Source organism: Mchenga conophoros, linkage group LG16, assembly GCF_057382185.1.
Source record: "Mchenga conophoros isolate Kocher_MC1m ecotype Shallow Benthic linkage group LG16, M_conophoros_male_GT1.1, whole genome shotgun sequence".
Lineage (NCBI taxonomy): Eukaryota > Metazoa > Chordata > Actinopteri > Cichliformes > Cichlidae > Mchenga > Mchenga conophoros.
Window position 1 is genome coordinate 25,847,048 of NC_140541.1, and position 20,364 is coordinate 25,867,411.

Genomic DNA, 20,364 nt, shown 5'->3' on the forward strand with positions numbered 1-20,364 from the left:
CTGAACGTCTGATCAGTTGTTCATAAAAAGTAAACCAGGTTTTAGGAGTGATGTTAAACAGTGAAGCACTTGTTACTGTTTCTAACAGATCTGTCCAATACATAAAGGAACCTATTAGGCTTTTCCTTATTTTATCATAGTGTTACAGTGTTGGATAAAATAAATATGGCTAAGGTTTTCCACAGTGAGTGGCTTGTCTGTTATTGATCAGATCTTTGGTCTGTGACTCTCTAGATGCATTTTCTTTTATATCACATTGACATTTAAGGGTAAATATTGTTTCTAACCATCCACATGCATGTCCAGAGACATGACCAGACTTGGAAACACTTAAAGAGGGAGAATTTGGTCTGTTTAACTAATCAGACAAAAAAGTCCCAATTACATGGGAGGAGAAATGATTAAAGACATCATTTAAGGTCCTCTTCAGATCTTTCTGCTAGCAAATATTTAAAAAAAAAAAAAAGGAAAACAAAACAAAAATTCCCCAATTGCAATGTGGATTTAAGTTTAAAGATTTTAAGTTTTTCAGAAGACAAAACTGGATACAAGTAAAAATCAGTATGCGGTAGTTATACTGTCTCTCAGCAAATAGTCATAACTTTAAAACACCAAAACTGCATATTTGCATTTACATTACAAGCATACAGTGAGTATATTGATCCAAGGCAGGTTTTTAACAAACAGTAAGAAATTCACTGAGTGACTGTTTTGATCTCAGAGAGTAGTCAACAGTGTCAACAAGACTTACAAAGAACATCTGATGTTTTCATTTTCATAACACAGAATATATCGATATCACCAATAAGCAGCTTTAAATGACAAGAATCCAAAATAAAGTAATTTAGTACTTACAATTTTCTTCAGTGTGTTTACATATACATGCACACCATAACATAATAATAAGTACTGAGTATGAGAAGTGAGACAAATAAGTAAAATAAAAGTTTTCTTTTTTCTTTCTGATGTTAAATAATATTTCAGTTTTACACTTTACATTACATTACTTTTAACATGTAGAAAACCAGTTACACTGACCAATACCTTGTTTTAAATCCTTAATTCACATATGCTTCTATTTTATTAAGGAGCTCTGATGCCTTGTTCAGTGCCAGCATTTCATTCTCTGATCTGAATTGTCCGTTTGGTATGTGAGGATATGGATGGCAGTTGGGATATTGAGTCCTTTTGGGATCCACCCCGAGTGTCTGCAGGTTTTTCACAATCTCAGGCAGATCTCTCAGTTGGAGGCTGTAGCGGGAAACTTGTGCAGCAGTGGCTGAAATTGAGCTGCTGTTGGGGCGTTGTCCATTTCTTTTATAGCATGCTGCTATGAGAGACTTTTCTACTGCTTGATGGACCTTAAACAGACACCACTCTGTGCTCCCTCCACCAGTGTCTTTGTGAGCTGCATTGAGATCGCAGCGAGCCTGTCTACACCAGCGTCTGGCCTCTTCTCTGTCTGGCCTTGGGACATTTTCATTGTGGGTCCAGAAGTTGTAGGAATGGAAACCTCTATAGCCTCTAGAGAACCTCTCTCGACTATTTCTGTGATACCTGGCCTCCTGATTCCACTCTTCATAGAAGCCTCTGAAATTTGTGTTTCTGCTTGAAAAGGTCGAGCCTGCAGCTTTGGGTTTGCTGAGCTCATCAATTCGATTCTGTAAATATTTGAATGCCTCATTGGCGAGAGACTGGCAATCCGGATTTTTGTCAGGGTGCCACCTGAGGTACAGTCTCTTGATGGCTTTGTGCCTCTCCTCCTCAGGAAGCCTCCAGATCTCTGTCAAACATTTATCAATTTCCCTTTTAGCTTCCTCAACAGAGGCTGGTAAAGAATTTGTTGATGATTCAGAAGAATGTGGCACAGCTCCTGTCAGTGGTTCCAGCTCCATGCAAGTGTTTTCTTCTGGTTTTAGCGTCTTCTTCTGTGGTTCTGGCTCCATGCATTTCCTCCTTTCTGTTTTTACCTTCTTTTCTCGTTTAAACTGAAACAGATCAACACAGCTGACTTCAATGGGCTCATCTTCTCCTACTTCTATTTTGTATCTCCATGAATATCGTCCATTGTGACCAGGCAGTTCTTCAACAATAACTGCATAAATGTACTTGTCATAAATGCTGTAACCAACATATTCCCCCTCTTCAAAGTTGTTGAGGACATTCATGTCCAAACAATCATGCCATTCTTCTGGAACCTCTGTCCCAGGGGCTGCTGGACTAAAAGAGGAACTTTCAGTTTCAGCACTGTCACGGATCTGATGTTTAGCCAAAGTTTTCCGAACATCTTGCAGATCGTCACACATGAGGAGTTGTCCCAGCACTGGAAGGTGAACCGATGCAATTCTGTTTCCTAAAAGAGCATTAATCTCTTTTGTCAGTGTCATGATGACTTCATTTATCACTTTGAGAGCCATGTCATCATTGTGCTTTAAGTAAAAGGTGCATCCTTGTTGCTCTCGTTTCACAAAAACATCTGTTTCTTCATCAGGTTTGGGAAGTGGCTGTTTATTGAGCCAGAGAGCTGTTTCCAAAGTTTTGCAGCACAAAATTTGTATACTGCCAAAAGTCTTCTCACACATTTTAGTGGCATCTTCTTGTGTTATTTTGCCTTGAGAATTCTCTCTAATAAGACAAATTAATCCATATTTAAAGGCTCCTGAGGAGAGATGTTTATCAAACCATCCACTAAATTCACAGCCAGTCTCAAGTTCACAAAGCTGCATCTCTGATTCCACAACTCTTTCCTCTGTGAACTCAGACAGCATCTTTGGCTGAAATTTCTGAGGCAGAAGTTGCAACAGCTGATGATGCTTGTATTTGTCGTTGCCCAAATGACATTCACTGAGTTTCTGAAGCAGCAGGAACTTGTTCTCCAGCGCTTCTTCCAACCTTTTGGTCTCAAACACTGTGTCGTTGTAGCAGAGTGTGGATGATGGGTATAATTTACCATCTACTGCAGGAAGATACAGAGTCTCAACATTTTCAAGAAGCTTCTGGTTTCCCTGAGCACTGATTAACTTAAACAACTGCTCAACAGCTCGTTTCACAGTTCTCAGCTGGTTTGAATGTAGTTTTTGTTTATCACAGGAATCAGCGTAAACTGCTGCCAAAACATTACAATATTGCTCTGCAGTAGCTTTCTTCTTCACACCAATTTTCCGAAAGAACGGTGCATACACTGCATCTTCTGGAGTAATCTTGTACAGATATGGTCTGAAGTCACGATCATAGGAGAGCGACAGACACACGTCATCAACCGTCACAAGTTTTGTGTCTTTTTCAACCAACACAACAGGAAGACCAGCCAGCTGGTTTCCTTCAAATCTTTTTTCTTGCAGGTAAGCGTAGGAACTTCTGAACACTTTAGCTCGTGTTTTGATCAGCTGGTCAGTTTCACATGGTGACTGACAGATGTTTCTTATGTTACTGGCAACACAGTTTGGAGGTGGTTCTTCATGAGCTCCAACATTTTTTATCATTTTCTGAAGACCTTGTGACATAAATGGTAGGTCTATAATTGGGAGGTCTATAATTGGCATGGAGGTCCAAATCAAATCTTGATGCTCTGGATTTTTCTCAATCAACGAGCCTCTAATTTTAACAGTAGTTCCTTCAGGAGCAAATGGTTGGTGGTAGTTGGACAGTTCTTTTCGAATCATAACTGGAAAAATGAATTTGATGTCAGCAATGCTTTCCAGCAACCTTTCGTTGTTGTCTTTGGGATCACATGCTTTATTTAAGGCTTCCCTGAAAAGTAATGATGATTTCAGTTTCATGTCTTTGAGTCTTCTGTTAACTTTTGCTTCTGATTCCAGCTGGTGTGCAAAATGTATTATCTCGTCCGCTGACACAACATGCTTCATTCCAAGTTCTCTGACCAGCTCTTTTGCTTTTTCTGTTGTGTAGTCATCTCCTTCACACAGTTCAGACCAAAATGTCTCAGGAACAAATCTCTCGTGGGGCAACATTCGTTTGTACAGCTCCACACTCTCATCAAAGTAGTATGATGCAGGCTCCAGTCTACCTTGAGAACTGCGAATCAGTTTCACCGTCTTCAGTGAGGAGATGATAATTTTTCTTTCCTTCAACGAATAATCTAGTGACAGCAACAGTTTGAGGCTGTGAAGAATCTGTGTTTCTGTGAGTTGGTGTACAGCAGGCAGAATGAACTTCATGAAATACTGCAAATCATCCAGGACCTGAATGTTGAGTGTTTCTGACAGCATGTAGTTCTCAGAGTTGTGTTTCAGAAAAATGCTGCTGTTTGTAGGTAGGTTGAACAAATCTGGAAATATGACTGAATATTTGATTTTGAGGATGAAAACCTTCTTAGGTCCATCAATCCTCACTCGTTCACCTTGTGTTGTTTCAAATATTGGTAAGGATTTGAGTTTCCTCACATACTCTTGATTGTCTTTGGACTTGGATAATCCTGATTGCAGGAACATCTGAAACTCTTTCATATTATCATTTGAAAGGTGGGAAAACTCTGAGCAATTAATGTTGTACACTTGATCCAACACTGAGCTTTCATCATCTACATCGAGAAGTTCATCTTGTAGACATGAATATATCCATCGATCCATCTCAGAGAAGAATACATGATCAGAAGTCATAAAACCAAGTTTAAAGAGGATGCCTGATATGTCTTTGTGTTTTTCTGAGGCAAACACAACACTTGACATGTGTTTCATTGTTTGCAGGAAGTGCTTGTTGTTCAACCTTGGACACACAACAGGTAAAATATAGCAGTTGCTGAAGAGTTTCCTTACATCACTGAGTGTAAGACTGGACTCGTCATCTCTAGATGTTGGTAGTTTAATTTCACTCATTATGAACTTCCAAAGTAATTTTAGCCACTTCAATATTTTCTCATTGGGGACATGAAGACCACTGTGTGGATCAATGTCACAGTCATAAAGAAGATGCTGAATTAATGTTTTCAGATATTTCTCTGAGCAGGGCAATGTCATATTTCTGACAAGTTTTAATCTTTGAAGAAGCTCAATGTGCCAAATGTTGATCTTATAATTTGAAAATTCATCCTTGTAGTCAAAGAAAAGATTTGCATACCTCGATATCCACTTTGGTGTTTGGGAGCTGAACATTTTCAAAACATTATCTTTCGTGAGAAGAAGTGGAAGGCCTTCGAGCAAACTGGCATTGTCCTGGGTGACCTTTTCTGAGGAGAAATCTTTTAAACAAAAACTCAGGAGCTCTGAACATCTTTTCTCATCTTTGATCAAAGTAGCACTTATGGGTAAAGGCAAATCCTCATCTGTTTGGGTTGGATCATTTAGAGGTTTTGCTCGTAGGAAAGTCTGCACAGTGGAGGGACTGACCTCTTTTACTTCAACCCCAGCAGATCTGAAACTTGTCCAAATCCTCTGCATCTTTGCGGAATAAGGAACCAGCTTCATTCCAAGATCTTCCAAAATGTTATTCAGCTGGAAATTTCCCAAGGTTGTCAAGTAAGGTGCCTCAGTTGAGTCTGTTTCACTGACATTACTCCAGTCAAAAGAGTGCTGTTTAATTTCTCTATATGTAGTTATACGTGTTATGGTCGTCATAACAGGGATTACATCAAGGCCTTTTTCTTTCAATGATCTGTATACTTCATGTATCATTTCATGCCAGTCTGGGTAAACATCTTTGGACACAGTTGGCCAAAAACACAAATATTCTGTATTGAAACATGAGTTAGTATTTTCTATTAAAGTAAGTTTTCTTACTTTCGAGAAAACTTTCTTGACTGCAATGCTGCGCCTGATGTAATGCAGGAGATCTGCATAAAGCGGAGCAATGACGTTCTGTTTCAAAGACTCATTCCAGCCTGATTTCTTACTCTTCCCATCTTCTTTCCAAAGGCTTGTCCTGGCAGAATCAACCTCAAAGTTTCCATTGACATGTACTGGCAGTCCAGTTTTCCCTGGCAAAGGAAGTGAACAAAAGGCTTCTCCTTTAAAATCCCCAACGCTGGATCCCTTTGTGTTCACACGTGCAGCTAATGATGCTTGGGGAAGTTTTTCTGATAGTTTTAATTCAAAGCTGTCTTTGAAGGAGCCAAATTGTTCTGCAACAATCCACTTACTTTGTCTTTTATCTGAGGTGGAAATCACAGTTTCATAGAAAGTCTTGTGCGGTGTTGCTGTTTTGTCTGATTGCAGTGCATTTTGTAGATGTTTTACAAAAGCATCTTTTTCTTCACGACTTCTTTGTGGCAGAGTTTTTTCAACCTCAAAGATGGTTTTAAGTTCTTGTGAATCTTCACTGATTTCATGGACTTTGATTTTGCAGATGTTTTTCAGAAAGAGAATTAGTCCTACAGGATCTTCAGACAGGGCAGAGCACAGTTCTTTCATGTCGCGGTCAGTGACTCCTTGCTGTGATATTTTGGAGGTATTTGCATTTGTACCCATTGTCAGAGGTAATCTGAACATGGTGCCGTCTTTAAGAGAAAATTTGTCTGGAAGAAAGGATTTGTAGACATCTACGTACATTTCTTTGAAAGTGTCAGCGAGTTTATAGCCAATGCCATATCGCTGGTTATTTGAATGATTTTCAATGTATTTTTGATTGGGGTCAGAAATGCAAAGTACTTCATCTCCTGTAAGGATCGAAGGGCAGTCAGTCAGATGGTAAACAGAGTTGAATCCAACTCCGTACTTGCCTATCTTCCCTGGGGTGCTGTGCTTTCCTCCCTCTCCCAGCTGTTGAATTCCCTTAATGTCAGCATTAGAAAACACTTTGTTGTTGAACACACAAAGTGCTGGACCCTGGAGATTGTTCCATTTCTTCCCAAATGTTTTTTCTTTTCCATGTTGTCTTTTGTCCCAGATGAAGTGAATTTCTGTTGCTTCTGCATCATCAGCATTTTGGACGAGCTCTTTAAGGATATCCTTCTTTGATGGATAGGCTGAAATTATGTTTTTAATACGAACAGTCAGCTGTTCCTGCTGTTCAAAGTCAAAAGCAAATGGTGAAAGGTCATCAACTATGTGGTTTTCCAGAGAATGATGCCTTGTTGTTTTGATTCCAAGGTGGCGAGCCATAGCTCGTGGGATATTCTCGTGACATAATGTGACACCTGAAGTGAGTGGCATCCACGGGCTGTCATTGTAAAACAGCTCATTTGCAGGTTGCAAAACTCCATGCTCATTGGGTATCAGACAGTCATCCGTGATTTTCAATTTGGCCTCAAAAATCCCTTTGTTTAAAATTGTGAAGACAACTGAGAGATCACTCTTTGTTAGGGGCTTGTTTCCATGTTGAGCTTTTAATTCCTGCAACACAGTTAGAAACTGAGTGATCGTGAATTGTTTTTCAACACCTATACATTTCCAGAGGTTCCTGAAGCTTGTGAAGGCAGCTGGAAGTACATGGAGATAGGGCTTTGCTTCAAATTGCCCGTTCTCAGCTGCATGATCAACATTCACAAATGTATCACCAATGAGGATGAATGGAAATGAACTTGCTTGTTGTGAAATGTAAGTGGTATTTCCAGAGTCACAGATCCACTGATCCAGACACGTATAGCACTCAAATGCTATTTTGTAAAGCATGGATCTGTCAATGGAGTGTGCTTGTTTGCTTCCTTCATGCAGCTGCTGGAGCACCACCTCTGGCTTCGGAGTGCTGTTCACGCCCAAGATCTTTAGGACTGGATCACTGTGGTGTATTTTCAAATTACTATTATTCAGCACTGGTTGTGTCATGTTAACGAGAAGGGAGCATTTGTCACTAAAAACATCAGTGGGCCTTTTAAGTGTTACATTTCCTTCCATTTTTGCATCACCAGGTGAATATGCTGGAAGAAATGCAGTTGTCCTCAGTGTTTTCCAGTGGTGAGAGCCTTCATCATAAATGTGATTCTTCATAAGTTCAAATAGACACTTCAAGTCGACAAATGCTTTCTTTTTGTCAATGCTCCAGGTTTTATTAATCGTGCCTGCTTTCTCTGTGATGTCTTCCAATGGGAGATGATCATTTGCCATACCAAGTTCCAACAAACGCTGAATCCTTTTTGGAGATCTGAAGTCATTTTCGGATCCATCCAGCAAGCGTCCCTCTTTTGGTTCAAAAAGACAGGCCAATTTCCCTGTAGGATTCACAAGTTTCCTGACATGTTGGAGCTGTCCACCCTTTGTGGGTATGCATGGATAGCAGAGCAGCAGATTGTCAATTTCTTTGATATGAAGGTCAATAGCATGCAGCACAAGGGTATCTCTACTCTTCGAGTCCATTGTAGTTAGGTTACTGAACACTGCTTCTCTGTAGAACTTCTCCCAGTTCCAGGTCCTGTTTTGTAAAACCTTTTCTAGGCCAGCCTGTTTGAAGCTATTTCTCAGCCAAAGTGGAAGAGGAACAACATGATTGGGTCCTTTTGCATATTTCTGACAAACTTGCACTGCAAGGTCACCAATCTTTTCATCATTTTCAATGCTCTCATGTAGAAATATGGCATTGTTCATTGAGAACCATTGTTCTCCATCACTAAAGAGCTCTGGACCAACAGAGTCGTCAACAATGGTTGAGTAAAGTGCATCCACTAAAGGCTTGAAAGTTTCAGTCACTTTCTCTCTATCAGGCCAAAAGGTGTGATAACAGTAACTCACCAGCTGCTTATTTTCTGACATTTTCTTTAGTGCCTTGAGTACAGTAACATATGCTGTCACTACTGGATCCTGAAGGAGAGCTTTGTTCCAGTCATTTTTCACTCCAGTTTCCCACAGACCTTTTCGGTTGCTTGTCACAGCAAATGTGCCATTTACATTGACAGGAAGACCCGTGTGAATGGGAAGAGGAAGGAAGCAAAAGGCCTGTCCAACAAGATCTGTTTGTAATGTGCTGAATTTTCCAGTTTCTGGATCATTTTGCAAGGGCACAGCAATCCCTCCAATGGGCAAAGAGAAACTGGCCTGCTTGTTTTTGTGAATGGCCATTTTAAAGGACTCATCTGTCCCAAAGCAGTTGTACAGGAGCCAGAACTGAAGTTTAGTTTCATTAGACTGCTGACTGGATATTTTCACAATGCTGATTTTGCAGCAATTGATCACCTCTTTGCATTTACCATCAAGTTTCATCAGTGATTTCTCAGCATGACGTTGCTTGGACACACTGGTGTCATCAGGAATCTCCATTGCACTCACAGTGGTTTTGGACACAGAGAAGATGGTCTCCATTTCATTTTCTCTTGGTGGAGTTGATCCATTGTGTGGGATATTTTGGAGGGATAATGTAATGATGTTCTTTAAAAAAAGCAGATGGGTTTGTGAATTCTTAGAAAAGAGATGTTGAAAATCAAGGATATGGGGTTTTTCATACACTTTTGGGTTTATTTCTGATTTGGCAGCCTCTTCTTCACTTCGGAAAGGTAGTTTGATCAGAGTGCCTGGATAGGGTTCAGGAGGACTTTTTCGGGTAAAATTACAGTCAAAAATGTTTTCATATGATCCAAACTGACCAGGAAAACAATGAAAGAGTCGCTGTTGAGAGAGATCCAGCTTGATTCCAGGATTTGTTTTGTGTTTGATATGTTTTGTGAGATGAGTAACATTTGGATCAAATATGAGAAGAGTGTTGCCACTAAGGATGGAGGGGACATCTGTCACATGATACACAGTGTTGAATCCAAGTCCAAACTTTCCAATTTTTTCTGCTTTGTTTTCCTTTGAGGCTGAGCCAACTCTGACAATATTTTTCCAATCCTCGGCTGTGAACTGCTCATTATTAAAAGCCCAAAGACAAGGTCCCTGACAAAGAGCCATGTCAGGGTCAATCAGGCTTTCAGGTGCATCTCTGTGTACTCTGAAATCCACCAAGAACTTGCAAACATCTGCCCCAGCGTCCTCTGCATTCTGGATGAGCTCTTTGAAGATGTCACTGTCTTCATCGTACTCTTTAAGAATGTTTTTTATTCTCATTGTTATTGGTTCAGATTGTCCACACTGCTCTATTCCTATCTCCTCTGGATCAAGGATGTGGGTACTGAGAAAACGAATTTCCAGCCATTCAGCCGCTGCTTTTGGGATTTCCTCATGTATGACATAAATTTCCTCTTCTCTGCAGTTTAGTTCTTTCAGTCCATTTTTGCTTACATCACAGAAAAGAGCTGTTGACCGTGGTTTAAGGGTAAATTTTCCTCCATCAGCAATGACTGGCACTGGGATGTCATCCTGAACTGTTTTCTTCTCTTTCCAGAGCCAGTTGAGAATTTCTATTGACACTTTGACCTCTGAGGAACTTGCAAATGGCGGCTGTCTTGCTTCAATTGTTTGCTGGATGGAGTACAGAATGCCCAAAATGTCTTCATTGGAAAGTACTTTTCTCAGGCCAAACCTCTGGAACAATGTTCTGTATGGCAAAAATTCACTTGGCACCTTCCCAATGTAAGAACTCAGATCTAGATTATTTGGGTATTCAAGAACCAGATCCTGGGGTGCAACAAACTGGTTCTGGGCCCATAGCCAACATGTCTCATTGCCCATCATTGTAACAAATACAGAGACATTGTCTTGCATGTGTTTGTAAATGCTGTGCAGCTGTCTTTTGAAGTCTACATCTGTGTCAGGATTAGCCATTTCCAGTGCTTTTGATTTCAAGACTGACAGATTTTCAATCACTTTTTCAGGTGGTGGTAGGTCTTTGAGACCAAGTCTGTTGCTAACTCTGTCACTGAGCTTCCCTGTTAGTGGCATTACATGTCCAACAATGTCCTTATACACAGAATGTCTTATTTCATTTGGGCAAAACAAACAATACTTCTGAGATTTATCACTGAATTGTTTCTCACTTCCAGGTTGTTCACATGGGATCCATTTTAGCATTTTGAGGCAATGAAGTTGTTTGTGAGAAAACTTTGTCAGTAGATCATTACTTTCCAACATTTCCAACAGAACCTGAGCTCTTCTTAGGGCCTCGGTTTGTGAGTTCACGTATAGTTTGTCAGTCAGCGTGGCAGCATGTAGAAAATGTTCAGGTGAGACATCCATCTCTTTATTCAGTAATCCGATTTCTGTTAAGCTTTCCAGCATCTGCAGTGAATGAGTGTATGAAGGCGGTGGAAAGAAGTCTGACTCAAAGATGACTTTAAAAGTCTGAATTCTTGGATCAAAAAAGTCAGATGCCTTTTTCAGCTGTCCATTCACCTCAATGAAGCTCAAGTCCTTACAGCTGCATTTCAGGGATTCGTTTTGTGAGAAAAGCACCTTACCATGCTGTAAAACCCAAGTCATTGTTTTGTTAGTGTTGTCACTGCTGCAAGCGCCTTTCCTTATGCTGTCAACAAGAACATTGGCTGCTTCGGCGGTGTCCAAGAGATGAACTTTGAGCAGCTGTAACAGTCTGCGGTCAGTCTCAGTAGAACACTGGATTATGGAATCAGGCATAGGGAGCTCTGTTGGTACTGTTAGGCCTGAGATCAGAAGCACAGCTTGTTTCGATTGAGCTGCAACACTGAATCCTTTCATGGTTTGAAACAAAGGCAACCTCAAGAGAAAATCTTTCTCTGTATTTGAGAGAGAATCCAGATAAGAGAGATAATCTTTCAGTTCTTCTCATGCTGTGTGAGAGGCAGATGTGAGTTCTGTGATAAGATGCTGGAAATCTAAATTCATCAGGACCTTCAAAACACTCCTTGGAGATGGGCACAGCACGTACGAGTCAAGGTCTACATGCTTGAGCCACTCATTTCCTCTCACCACTGTGCCACCAACTTTGTTCACCAGCTGAGCTATTCGGTCTGGCAAACTCAGCTGTTTACTTTTCTGAAAGATCAGAGTTGTGTTCTGCTGTAGTTTTGCTACTGATACAGTCTGACTGCCAGACAGAGGACTAACTGGTATTAGAGGTATGTCAGTGAAAGGACTTAACTCATCAAAATGACTGTTGAGAAAGCTCCAGAATTCTTGGAACCAGTCTAAAGGTGGATGCTGACTGTTGTTGTTGTCCCATGCAACAAGGTTCTTCCCTGTCTGTTTCCAGTCTGGTGGCAAATATCGTCTTGCATATTCAGCCACATGGGATGCATCAATGTTGGTGACCTTGAAGAAATCTGAAGAGCAGATCAAAAAGATTTGTTTTTTAAAGATAAGAATAAATGTGTGTGCTAAAATGTGTAGCTGTGTACAAATGACTCTGTATTGTTTAAAATTACTTTCACTTACTTCTTCTGGCCAGTTCTTTCAGATGTGCACTGCAGGCTGGAGTCAGATCATGTGGGATGAAGAAGGGTTTACAGAATGGCAGCAAGACTCTATAAAAAAGTGCAATGGATTCTGTCAAACTGTTAGGAGTTCATTCAGTATAGAAATATTCCTGAACCTTCCAAATATTCAGTTACAATCAATATGTGAATAACACATAAAAATGGCAACTTTAGTCATAATGAATATAACATTATTTTAAATATTGATAGATGTATGGAAACCCTACCTTGGACATTCATGGCTGTCAATCAAAGCAGTGTCTTCCTCTTCGTATGTGAAATATCTGAAAGAGCCATCACTGAGTGGAAGGAGGTGAAGACCCTCAAGTTCTTTATATTGTTCATCCCCTAAAATGTACTCCAAAAGACTGAGTTTGTCATCTTTAGTGATGTTATCCACACCGGTCCTGTGGAGAATGGCCCTGAGGAATGCTGGAGTCACATGTTTTAGGGTAGTAGGGTTTGGGTAGGCCTCATTTATAGCCTTTGCAACACTAGCTGGTAAAGTGACAAGATTTTCTCCACATGACACTAAAGTCCTTTTAATGGCAGACAATATGTTGGTGCTTGTTGGGCCATTGCAGGGGAAAACAGCTTCTGATGGAGAGATAAACTGTCTTTCATCTTTAGCAAGAGAGAGGATGGCCACGTTCTGTCTGAATAAGTGATGAAAAACATCCAGAGTGAGAGCATGCCATTTTTCTTTGTGTTGTATCTGAGTGAGATCTGGCCACAGATTGTACACAGAGGAAACAGGGAGGATAGATTTTTGGGCAAGTTTAATGGCATCTTGAATGATCTTGATGTATGCTTGTGGAAACACCTTCTTCATCAGCATTTCATTCCACAAAGCATGTTCATCATGTCTCTGGTCTTCCTCTTGCCATTTGATGTGTCTTCTATTGTCTGTGAGGCCAAAGCATGCATTGACATAAACTGGGAGTCCTGTCTTATTGGATTCATTGTTTGGAAGGGGGAGAAAGCAGCTCAGTCTGCTCTGGCTACAGTCTCTCTTCTCACCACAGGGGAATGCCAGGTCAACTTGAGGTAAAAAGCTCAACTTCTTTGTAAGCAAATCAAGATCTTCTGCAACGCCCTCTTTCATGGTACATGTTGTCAGAAGCCACTTTGTCTCTTTTTGGTCTTTTGAACTCACAGTTATAACTTTGAACCTTGTTAGACCCTCAGTGATTGACTCCTCTTCTGGCTCCAAAACACCATCTGTGGGGACTGAGGATTTCACTTCAAGTCTGGTGTTAACAGCTCCATCTTCACTAATATGTAACAAGGACACGGAAGTGACATTTTTCAAGAAGAGGAGGTTCAAATCTGCATCTGCAATGAAGCTATCAAAAAGCTCAACCACTTTATTTGAGTCATACAGATTATCAGAAATTTCTGATGCTTCATTGCGTAAAGGAAATCTAAAAATTGTCCCACTGAAGTGCTGATCCTCCATGACAACTTTTGACCATCCATGTTCACATACAAGTGAGACTATATCTCTAAATGGTTGAAACTGATCACGCATATTCAGCAGAACTTCTTGGTCTTCAGAATCATCCAAAGACCACCGAAACCCTCCATTTCTCTCTCCAAATATTTTTTCTTGGGGATCCATCATGCCAAGGTGGCCTGAACTGAATATACTTGGCACATCTATGAACAAAGTAAAAATATGTTACTGCTAACTGTTTATCTTTTCAAAAATTACTACTCATATCTGTGATCTAACTACACATAGTTTCACCTGTTATGTGGTAAACAGAGTTGAAGCCGATTCCAAACCTTCCCACTCTGTTTGGGTCATCACGCTTTACACTCCTTCCAGCCATCTGAATTCCTTCCCAGTCTTCATCAGTGAATGCGGCATTGTTGTAGGTATAGAGAGCAGGACCTTCGTAAAAACATAACAAACTCAAGGCTTATGCTTTAGGTATCTATGTGTTAGTGACACATTCTCTGGAATCTCTATACCAACGTGCACTGAATGAGATTTTTCCAGAAAGGAAATCAGAAGACAGGAGACACTTTTCAGTTACTATGCAAATGGATTTTATGTAGAACACTTTGAGTGTAACGGTAACTAGAGACAATATTAACAGTGACTATCCTAAATCTTCTCTCTTGATCTGCATATTATAATTAAGCTGAAAGCTCCATTGTTGAAAAATGAAGCCAGTTTTAAAAACTGCAGTGCTGTGAACAGCTGAGGTTTGCTCCAAAAGTAAAATGCTCAACAACCTTGTGCAAGTTTAAACTGTGTTAAGGGTGAGGGCTGCATGAACATACATATAAAACTATTTGGCTGTTTAATTAAGTGAGTACATTTGGTTTTCACTAGTCAACATTCATTATCATAGTGAATTACAGTGCCAGTAGCTTGTTAACAAGTAGTTTTTACTTTGCAAGGCTCTGCCTTTCAGACAAACATGGAATTAAGTGAGTGTGGGAATTTGTTAGGAAGCAGGAGCTATATTATTTAATGATGCTGTAAATGCACATAGGTTATTCGTGTTTTCTTATATGACCAATGCCTTTAAGTGAAGCACATTAACAGTGATAACGTTGGTCTCTGAAAGCACAAATATCCAAGAAAGCACAGAAAATATAGACTAAGAAAATGTAATCTGTCCTGTTATGCACCACCTGAGACATGAAAGAATATAAGCAACCTAAGACCCACTATTACTACTATTAAAAAATTATACAATAGAAAATAAATAAATAAAATGAGAAAATTTTTGTACTTGTTTTTCCAATCAGTTGTTGTTGGAAATCTAGTTTTTCCAGGGCCTTGGACAGCTTGAATAAACAATGATGGTGACAGCCAAAATTCCAAAGCTGAGGATTCAGAACTGCAGTCCCACCATGTGACATCACATATTTTATGTAGTCTACAATCAGAATCCAGTTTTATAGGGCTTTCTAAAAACAGCCACCTAGGAAATGTTTGATAATGTGGAAAAATATGGGGAAAAACATCCACACACTATACTTTGGGAGAAATTACACACTGAAACAAGCAGAACCTGCTACTTTTAGCTGCTCCTTTAGTCACAAGGGATTGCCACAGTGAGTAGCTCCACTTTTCGACGTGACCCCCAAAGGAAGCAGAATGTTAAATAAAAACAAACCAAAAAGTTCCCAGCAAACCCGGACAGACATTCTTAACTGGAGATGTATTGGCTCTATTTATTACTTTTAAATGTAAATAAATAATAGTTTTTGTGAAATATATTTCTTTTATTCAGTGAATACCTTGGTATGTCTCCAGTTCTTCAGTCCAAAGGCTTTCAGTCCCATAGCTTCGCTCGTCATGGATGAAAAACACTTCTGTGGCTCGAGCATCATCTGCATTTTGAATCAGCTCCTGTTGACAAATAAAAACAACCTTGAGCAGAAAATGGCAGTACAACGCTGCCACTGACACAGTTCTGCACAGAAAGCTGGTAGATCTTTCTCACAGCAAGTATGTCTACAGAGGAAAAACAAAAAAGGGTCCATTTCAGTCTAACTCAGACTTACTGGACACTGTAGTCCAAAGTGTCCAGTCAGAGTATATGATGTAGTCATTCTTGTTCTTTAGCATACAATGGCAAAAATGTTTTAAGCTTCAAAAATGGTCAATAATTGTGTAAATTTAACTCTGTGGTAAAACTGATGAATTGTACTGCATTATATTTTTAATATTTTGTCTGATAAAATGCCAGCTCAGTATGGTCGGTTGCAAAAAAGCAAAAATTTGCAGGCTCTTATCATTTGCAAGCAGCACAAAATCTGGGAGATTTCTGTGAATTACAACCATATTTTAGTTACACCTCCACCAACATCCATGTTTCCATTTTGCCAATTAAATAGAGCTTTTTCTAATCTGAGCTGATGGTCTAAGGACAGAGTCAGTACATATTATGAAGCTCATTGTTTTATATTTTGGATTTGTCACAATGTTATGTAGAAATAAATGACATTTTCATTAAATGTAGAAATAATTGTTGTTCTTGTTCTTCTGTGTTCACACAATTAATGTGTAGGTTCACTTTCAAATGTTTTTAATGGGTGAAAGGTCCATACTGCAGGCAGGCGAGTTCAGCAGCTGGACTCTTCTACTGTGAAAACATGCTGTTGTACTAGATGCAGTACGGAGTTTAGGATTATCTTTCTAAAATATTCAAGGCCTGCCCTGCAAAACAAATTACCTCATTGAGAACATTTTGCTCTAAAACCTGTGTATACCTTTCAGCATTGATGGTGCCTTTAGATATGCAAGCTGCGAATTCCATAGGCACTAATGCACCCCCATACCATCAGACATGCATAGTGATGATAATATGCCATATGGGCCCTCTTCTATTCACTCTGGCAGATGATCCATCCATCCATCCATCCATCCATCCATCCATCCTTCCTTCCTTCCTTCCTTCCTTCCTTCCTCCCTCCCTCCCGGTGGGACATGCCCAGGACACCTCACCCATGAGGCGCCCAGGAGGCATCCTTGTCAAATGTCTGAACCACCTCAACTGGCACCTTTCAATGTGGAGGAGCAGCAGCTCTACTCTGAGCCCCTCCCAGACGGCTGAACCTCTCACCCTATCTCTTAGGAAGAGGCCAGCCACACTTCAGAGGAAGCTCATTTCAGCCGCTTGTATCCGCGATCTTGGATCACTACCCACAGTTCATGACCATAGGTGAGGGTAGAGACGTAGATCAACCGGTAAATTGAGAGCTTTGCTTTTACACTCAGCTCTCTCTTCACCATGATGGACTGGTACAGCATCCGCATCACTGCATCCGCAGCACCAATCCGTCTGTCGATCTCCAGCTCCCTTCTCCCGTCGCTCGTGAACAAGACCCCGAGATACTTAAACTCCTCCACTTGGGGCAGGAACTCGTCCCTGTCCTGACCTGGGAGCGGGCACTCTACCCTGTTCTGGCTGAGAACCATGACCTCAGATTTGGAGGTGCTGATTCTCATTCCCACTGCTTCACACTTAGCTGCGAGCTGGACGCCATCACTCGAAGAAGCCAACTGAACCACATCAAAAACCACAGCAAAAAGCAGAGATGAGATTCTGAGACCACCTCTGTCACCTTCTGAGACAAAGCCTTCCGCCACTTGGCTGGGCCTAGAACTTCGGTCCGTAAAAATTATGAACAGAATCGGTGACAAAGGGCAGCCCTGGCAGCCCATCACCCTCCGGGAGCAACTCCGGCTTATTGCCGGCTATGCGGAACAAGCTCTTGCAATAGTTGTATACCCGTCTATGTTTGTAAAAAATAAATACAATTTTGAGTTTTCTGTCTAGACTACAGAATAGGTTTTCACTTTTCTTCAGTCCATTTTAAACAAGCTTTAGCTCTGAGAAGATTGTGGCCTTTCTGAATCGTATTGACATATGGCTTTTTCTTTGCAAGCTACAGCTTTAACCCACATTTGTGGATGGCACTGTGACCTGTGTTCACAAACAGTGATTTGTGGAAGTGTTCTGGAGCTAATGCAGTGGTTTGCATGAGAGAATCATGCCTGTTTTGCAGAACTGCCTGAGGCCTTGAAAATCCTGTGTGGCTGTGGTACTGACTTTTGGCCTTATCTCTTGCACACAGAGATTTCTCCAGATTCTCTGAATCTATATACAGTAGATGATGAAATAATCAAAATCTGCACAATTTTGCATTGAGGAATATTATTCTGACACTATGTCTACAACTTGTAGACATGTTTTTTTCTTTACAGATTGGTGAACCTCTGCCCCTTCACTTGTCTCTGTCCAATCATGTTACTGACTTTTTACCAGTTAACCTCATTAAATGTTGCCCCGTCCCAACTTATTCAACCATGTTGATTTCACCAAATCCAAAATGAGACAATTTTTTTCATGAAATAATAAAATGTCTCAGTTTAAATTTTTACTGTTTTCAGTTGTTCCATTGTTAATCATTTTTATGTTTGTGAGAACTGCAAAATGTAGTAAATCTCATAAACCCGTCGCTTTCTATTGTCATTTACATTTTATTATTGTTATTATTATTTGCACAGCATCCCATTATTATCTAAAGTAACTGTTGTGTGTTTTTGTTACATCATTACACCAACCTTCAAAATTTGTCCACCATCTGGATATCGCCGTAGAATATCTTTCAGATAGTCAATGATGGGTGGTGCTGTGGCCCCGAAGGAAGTCCTAAACAAAGTAAAAGCATTAAACACAAAGAAACTAGAGTCTGAAGGCAAATTAAAACCATGTTGGTCCTGCTGATGCAATGTTAGTAAGGATAAGGTTGAGAGCTAAGTTAGCAAAGCACATGCACGTATTTGACTATTTGACTGATATTGTTAGAGATGAGGTTCTTTACTTTAAATTAAATAGAATCATCTTTATGAAATTAGACAAAAATTAATATTTAATTAAAAAGAGACACTAAAGTCGAGTATAAAAATAATTTTGGCCATCTGGTTTCAAAATGTTTACTTCATGTATAGATTCCACACATTTGCTTTAATGCTGAAAACATATTTATTCCCTAATTTATTTTGACCACAGGAAACTGACTAGTAGTTAGTAATGATATCAATAAAGAATCTGATCTTTAAGCAGAATCAAAAACGGCATTAGTGCCCAAATCCTATTAATATAATGTCTACTCAGCATGTAGGAGAACAGTTACTGCCTCCTACTGTTACAGTATATTAAAAAGAAAGCAATTCACCGGACTTTCTTCTTTGCCTTTGGATTCACCATGCCAGAACGGGTTCCTGTAAGAAATTCAGAAAATTGTGACATGTGTTACAGCAGTGCAAACTTACTGTCACACTTTTAGTTTTAAGGTTTTATATATCTGGATGTAATAAAAAAACACACATGAACTAAGGGGCTTAATGGGTTTTAAAAATAGGTCAATAAAACCTCAGATGAACATCTAAACGTGACATATTACACCGTGTCATTATTTATTTAACAAAAATGAAATCAAAATACAGAAGCAGTGCAAAAAAACTCAAATAAACACACACTGCTTCTGCAGTACTTACTGTAGTAGGTAGCACCCATGAGCTGGAAGGTGATTAATGACATTAATAGCAAAACATTCAGGACAGCAGCAGCTCTTCCCCACCAAAGTGGAGAAGTTTGGCCACAAGGCACAGAGCTACAAACGCAGCATTGTTGTAGAATGTGGATTAGGATGATTGATTTCTGTTTCAAGTATTGCATGCTTTTGTTTACTTATTCTTTTTAATGTGTGATGTAAACCACACCCATGTGGGAAAGGAGACTGTACTCCTCTGGATCAGATGACTGAGATAATTGTGTGATGATAGCAAAGGTTTAACAATTTAGAAACACATGCAAACCTTTTGCTTAGTTTACAAATTACGTTTATAGTGCTCTCTTTAAACCAAAGAAAATATAAATGTGAAACAAATCTTTGAACTATGAGTCATTCAAGGTTTTATTTCTTGTTTTGTTCTGATCATTTTGCTGAGTAACAGTGTATTGCACAAGGAAACGATCAATAATTCAAGTGTTTAAGTAACTTAGCCTGAATCTAGATGATCTTACGATTTAGCTACTTCACCCACCTCTCAAACAGACTAAACAGCTACAGTACCAGGGCTGTGGTTGATGATGCACACTGAAATTGTGCTTGTGAGCTCTCTTTGTTCACTTTGTTGCTTCCAAAGCATTTGTACTTTGGAATTAAACAACAACAAAGCAGCAAATACAATTAAACACAGTCTAAATAAGATCATCTGTATATAATTTGACAAAAGTGTATAAAATATTTTTTTTAAACTTAGTAAATTAACAAATAAAGATTTTCTCTATTATGTGATCACAGTGTTTAAAATAGCAAAAACACTTTTTTGTTATTAATTAGCTAGTAGCCTACCTAAATACGCCAATAAAACAAATAAATACAATCACAGTACCTCAGTCATGCCAGTGCAGGGTCCTATCAGTGCCAGGGAAAGTAGTGATGCTGCATCAGTCTGCTGTATATAAAGGCTGCTGATGTCCAATCACAGCAACTAACGCCGGTCTTTTTTTCTCTTCCGAGTTCCGTCATCTCGTTAGAAACGAAACTGACTGAAACAGAAGCAGCAGATTTTCCTCTGAGACTGAATTTCCTCTGATGTCCTGGAAGAAACGAAACTT

General features: G+C 39.7%; 1 protein-coding gene across 1 annotated transcript; it reads right to left on the reverse strand.

Moving 5' to 3' along the window:
- Positions 1 to 39: 39 nt before the first annotated feature.
- LOC146556924 (sacsin-like) lies at positions 40 to 20,168 on the reverse strand. Its single transcript, XM_085250347.1, is given in 8 exon segments — positions 40 to 12,055; positions 12,168 to 12,256; positions 12,436 to 13,867; positions 13,959 to 14,105; positions 15,470 to 15,581; positions 18,303 to 18,390; positions 18,917 to 18,962; positions 20,139 to 20,168. Coding segments are annotated over 7 exon segments (12,897 nt in total). The 5' UTR covers positions 18,949 to 18,962; positions 20,139 to 20,168; the 3' UTR covers positions 40 to 1,058.
- Between the last annotated feature and the right edge of the window lie 196 nt (positions 20,169 to 20,364).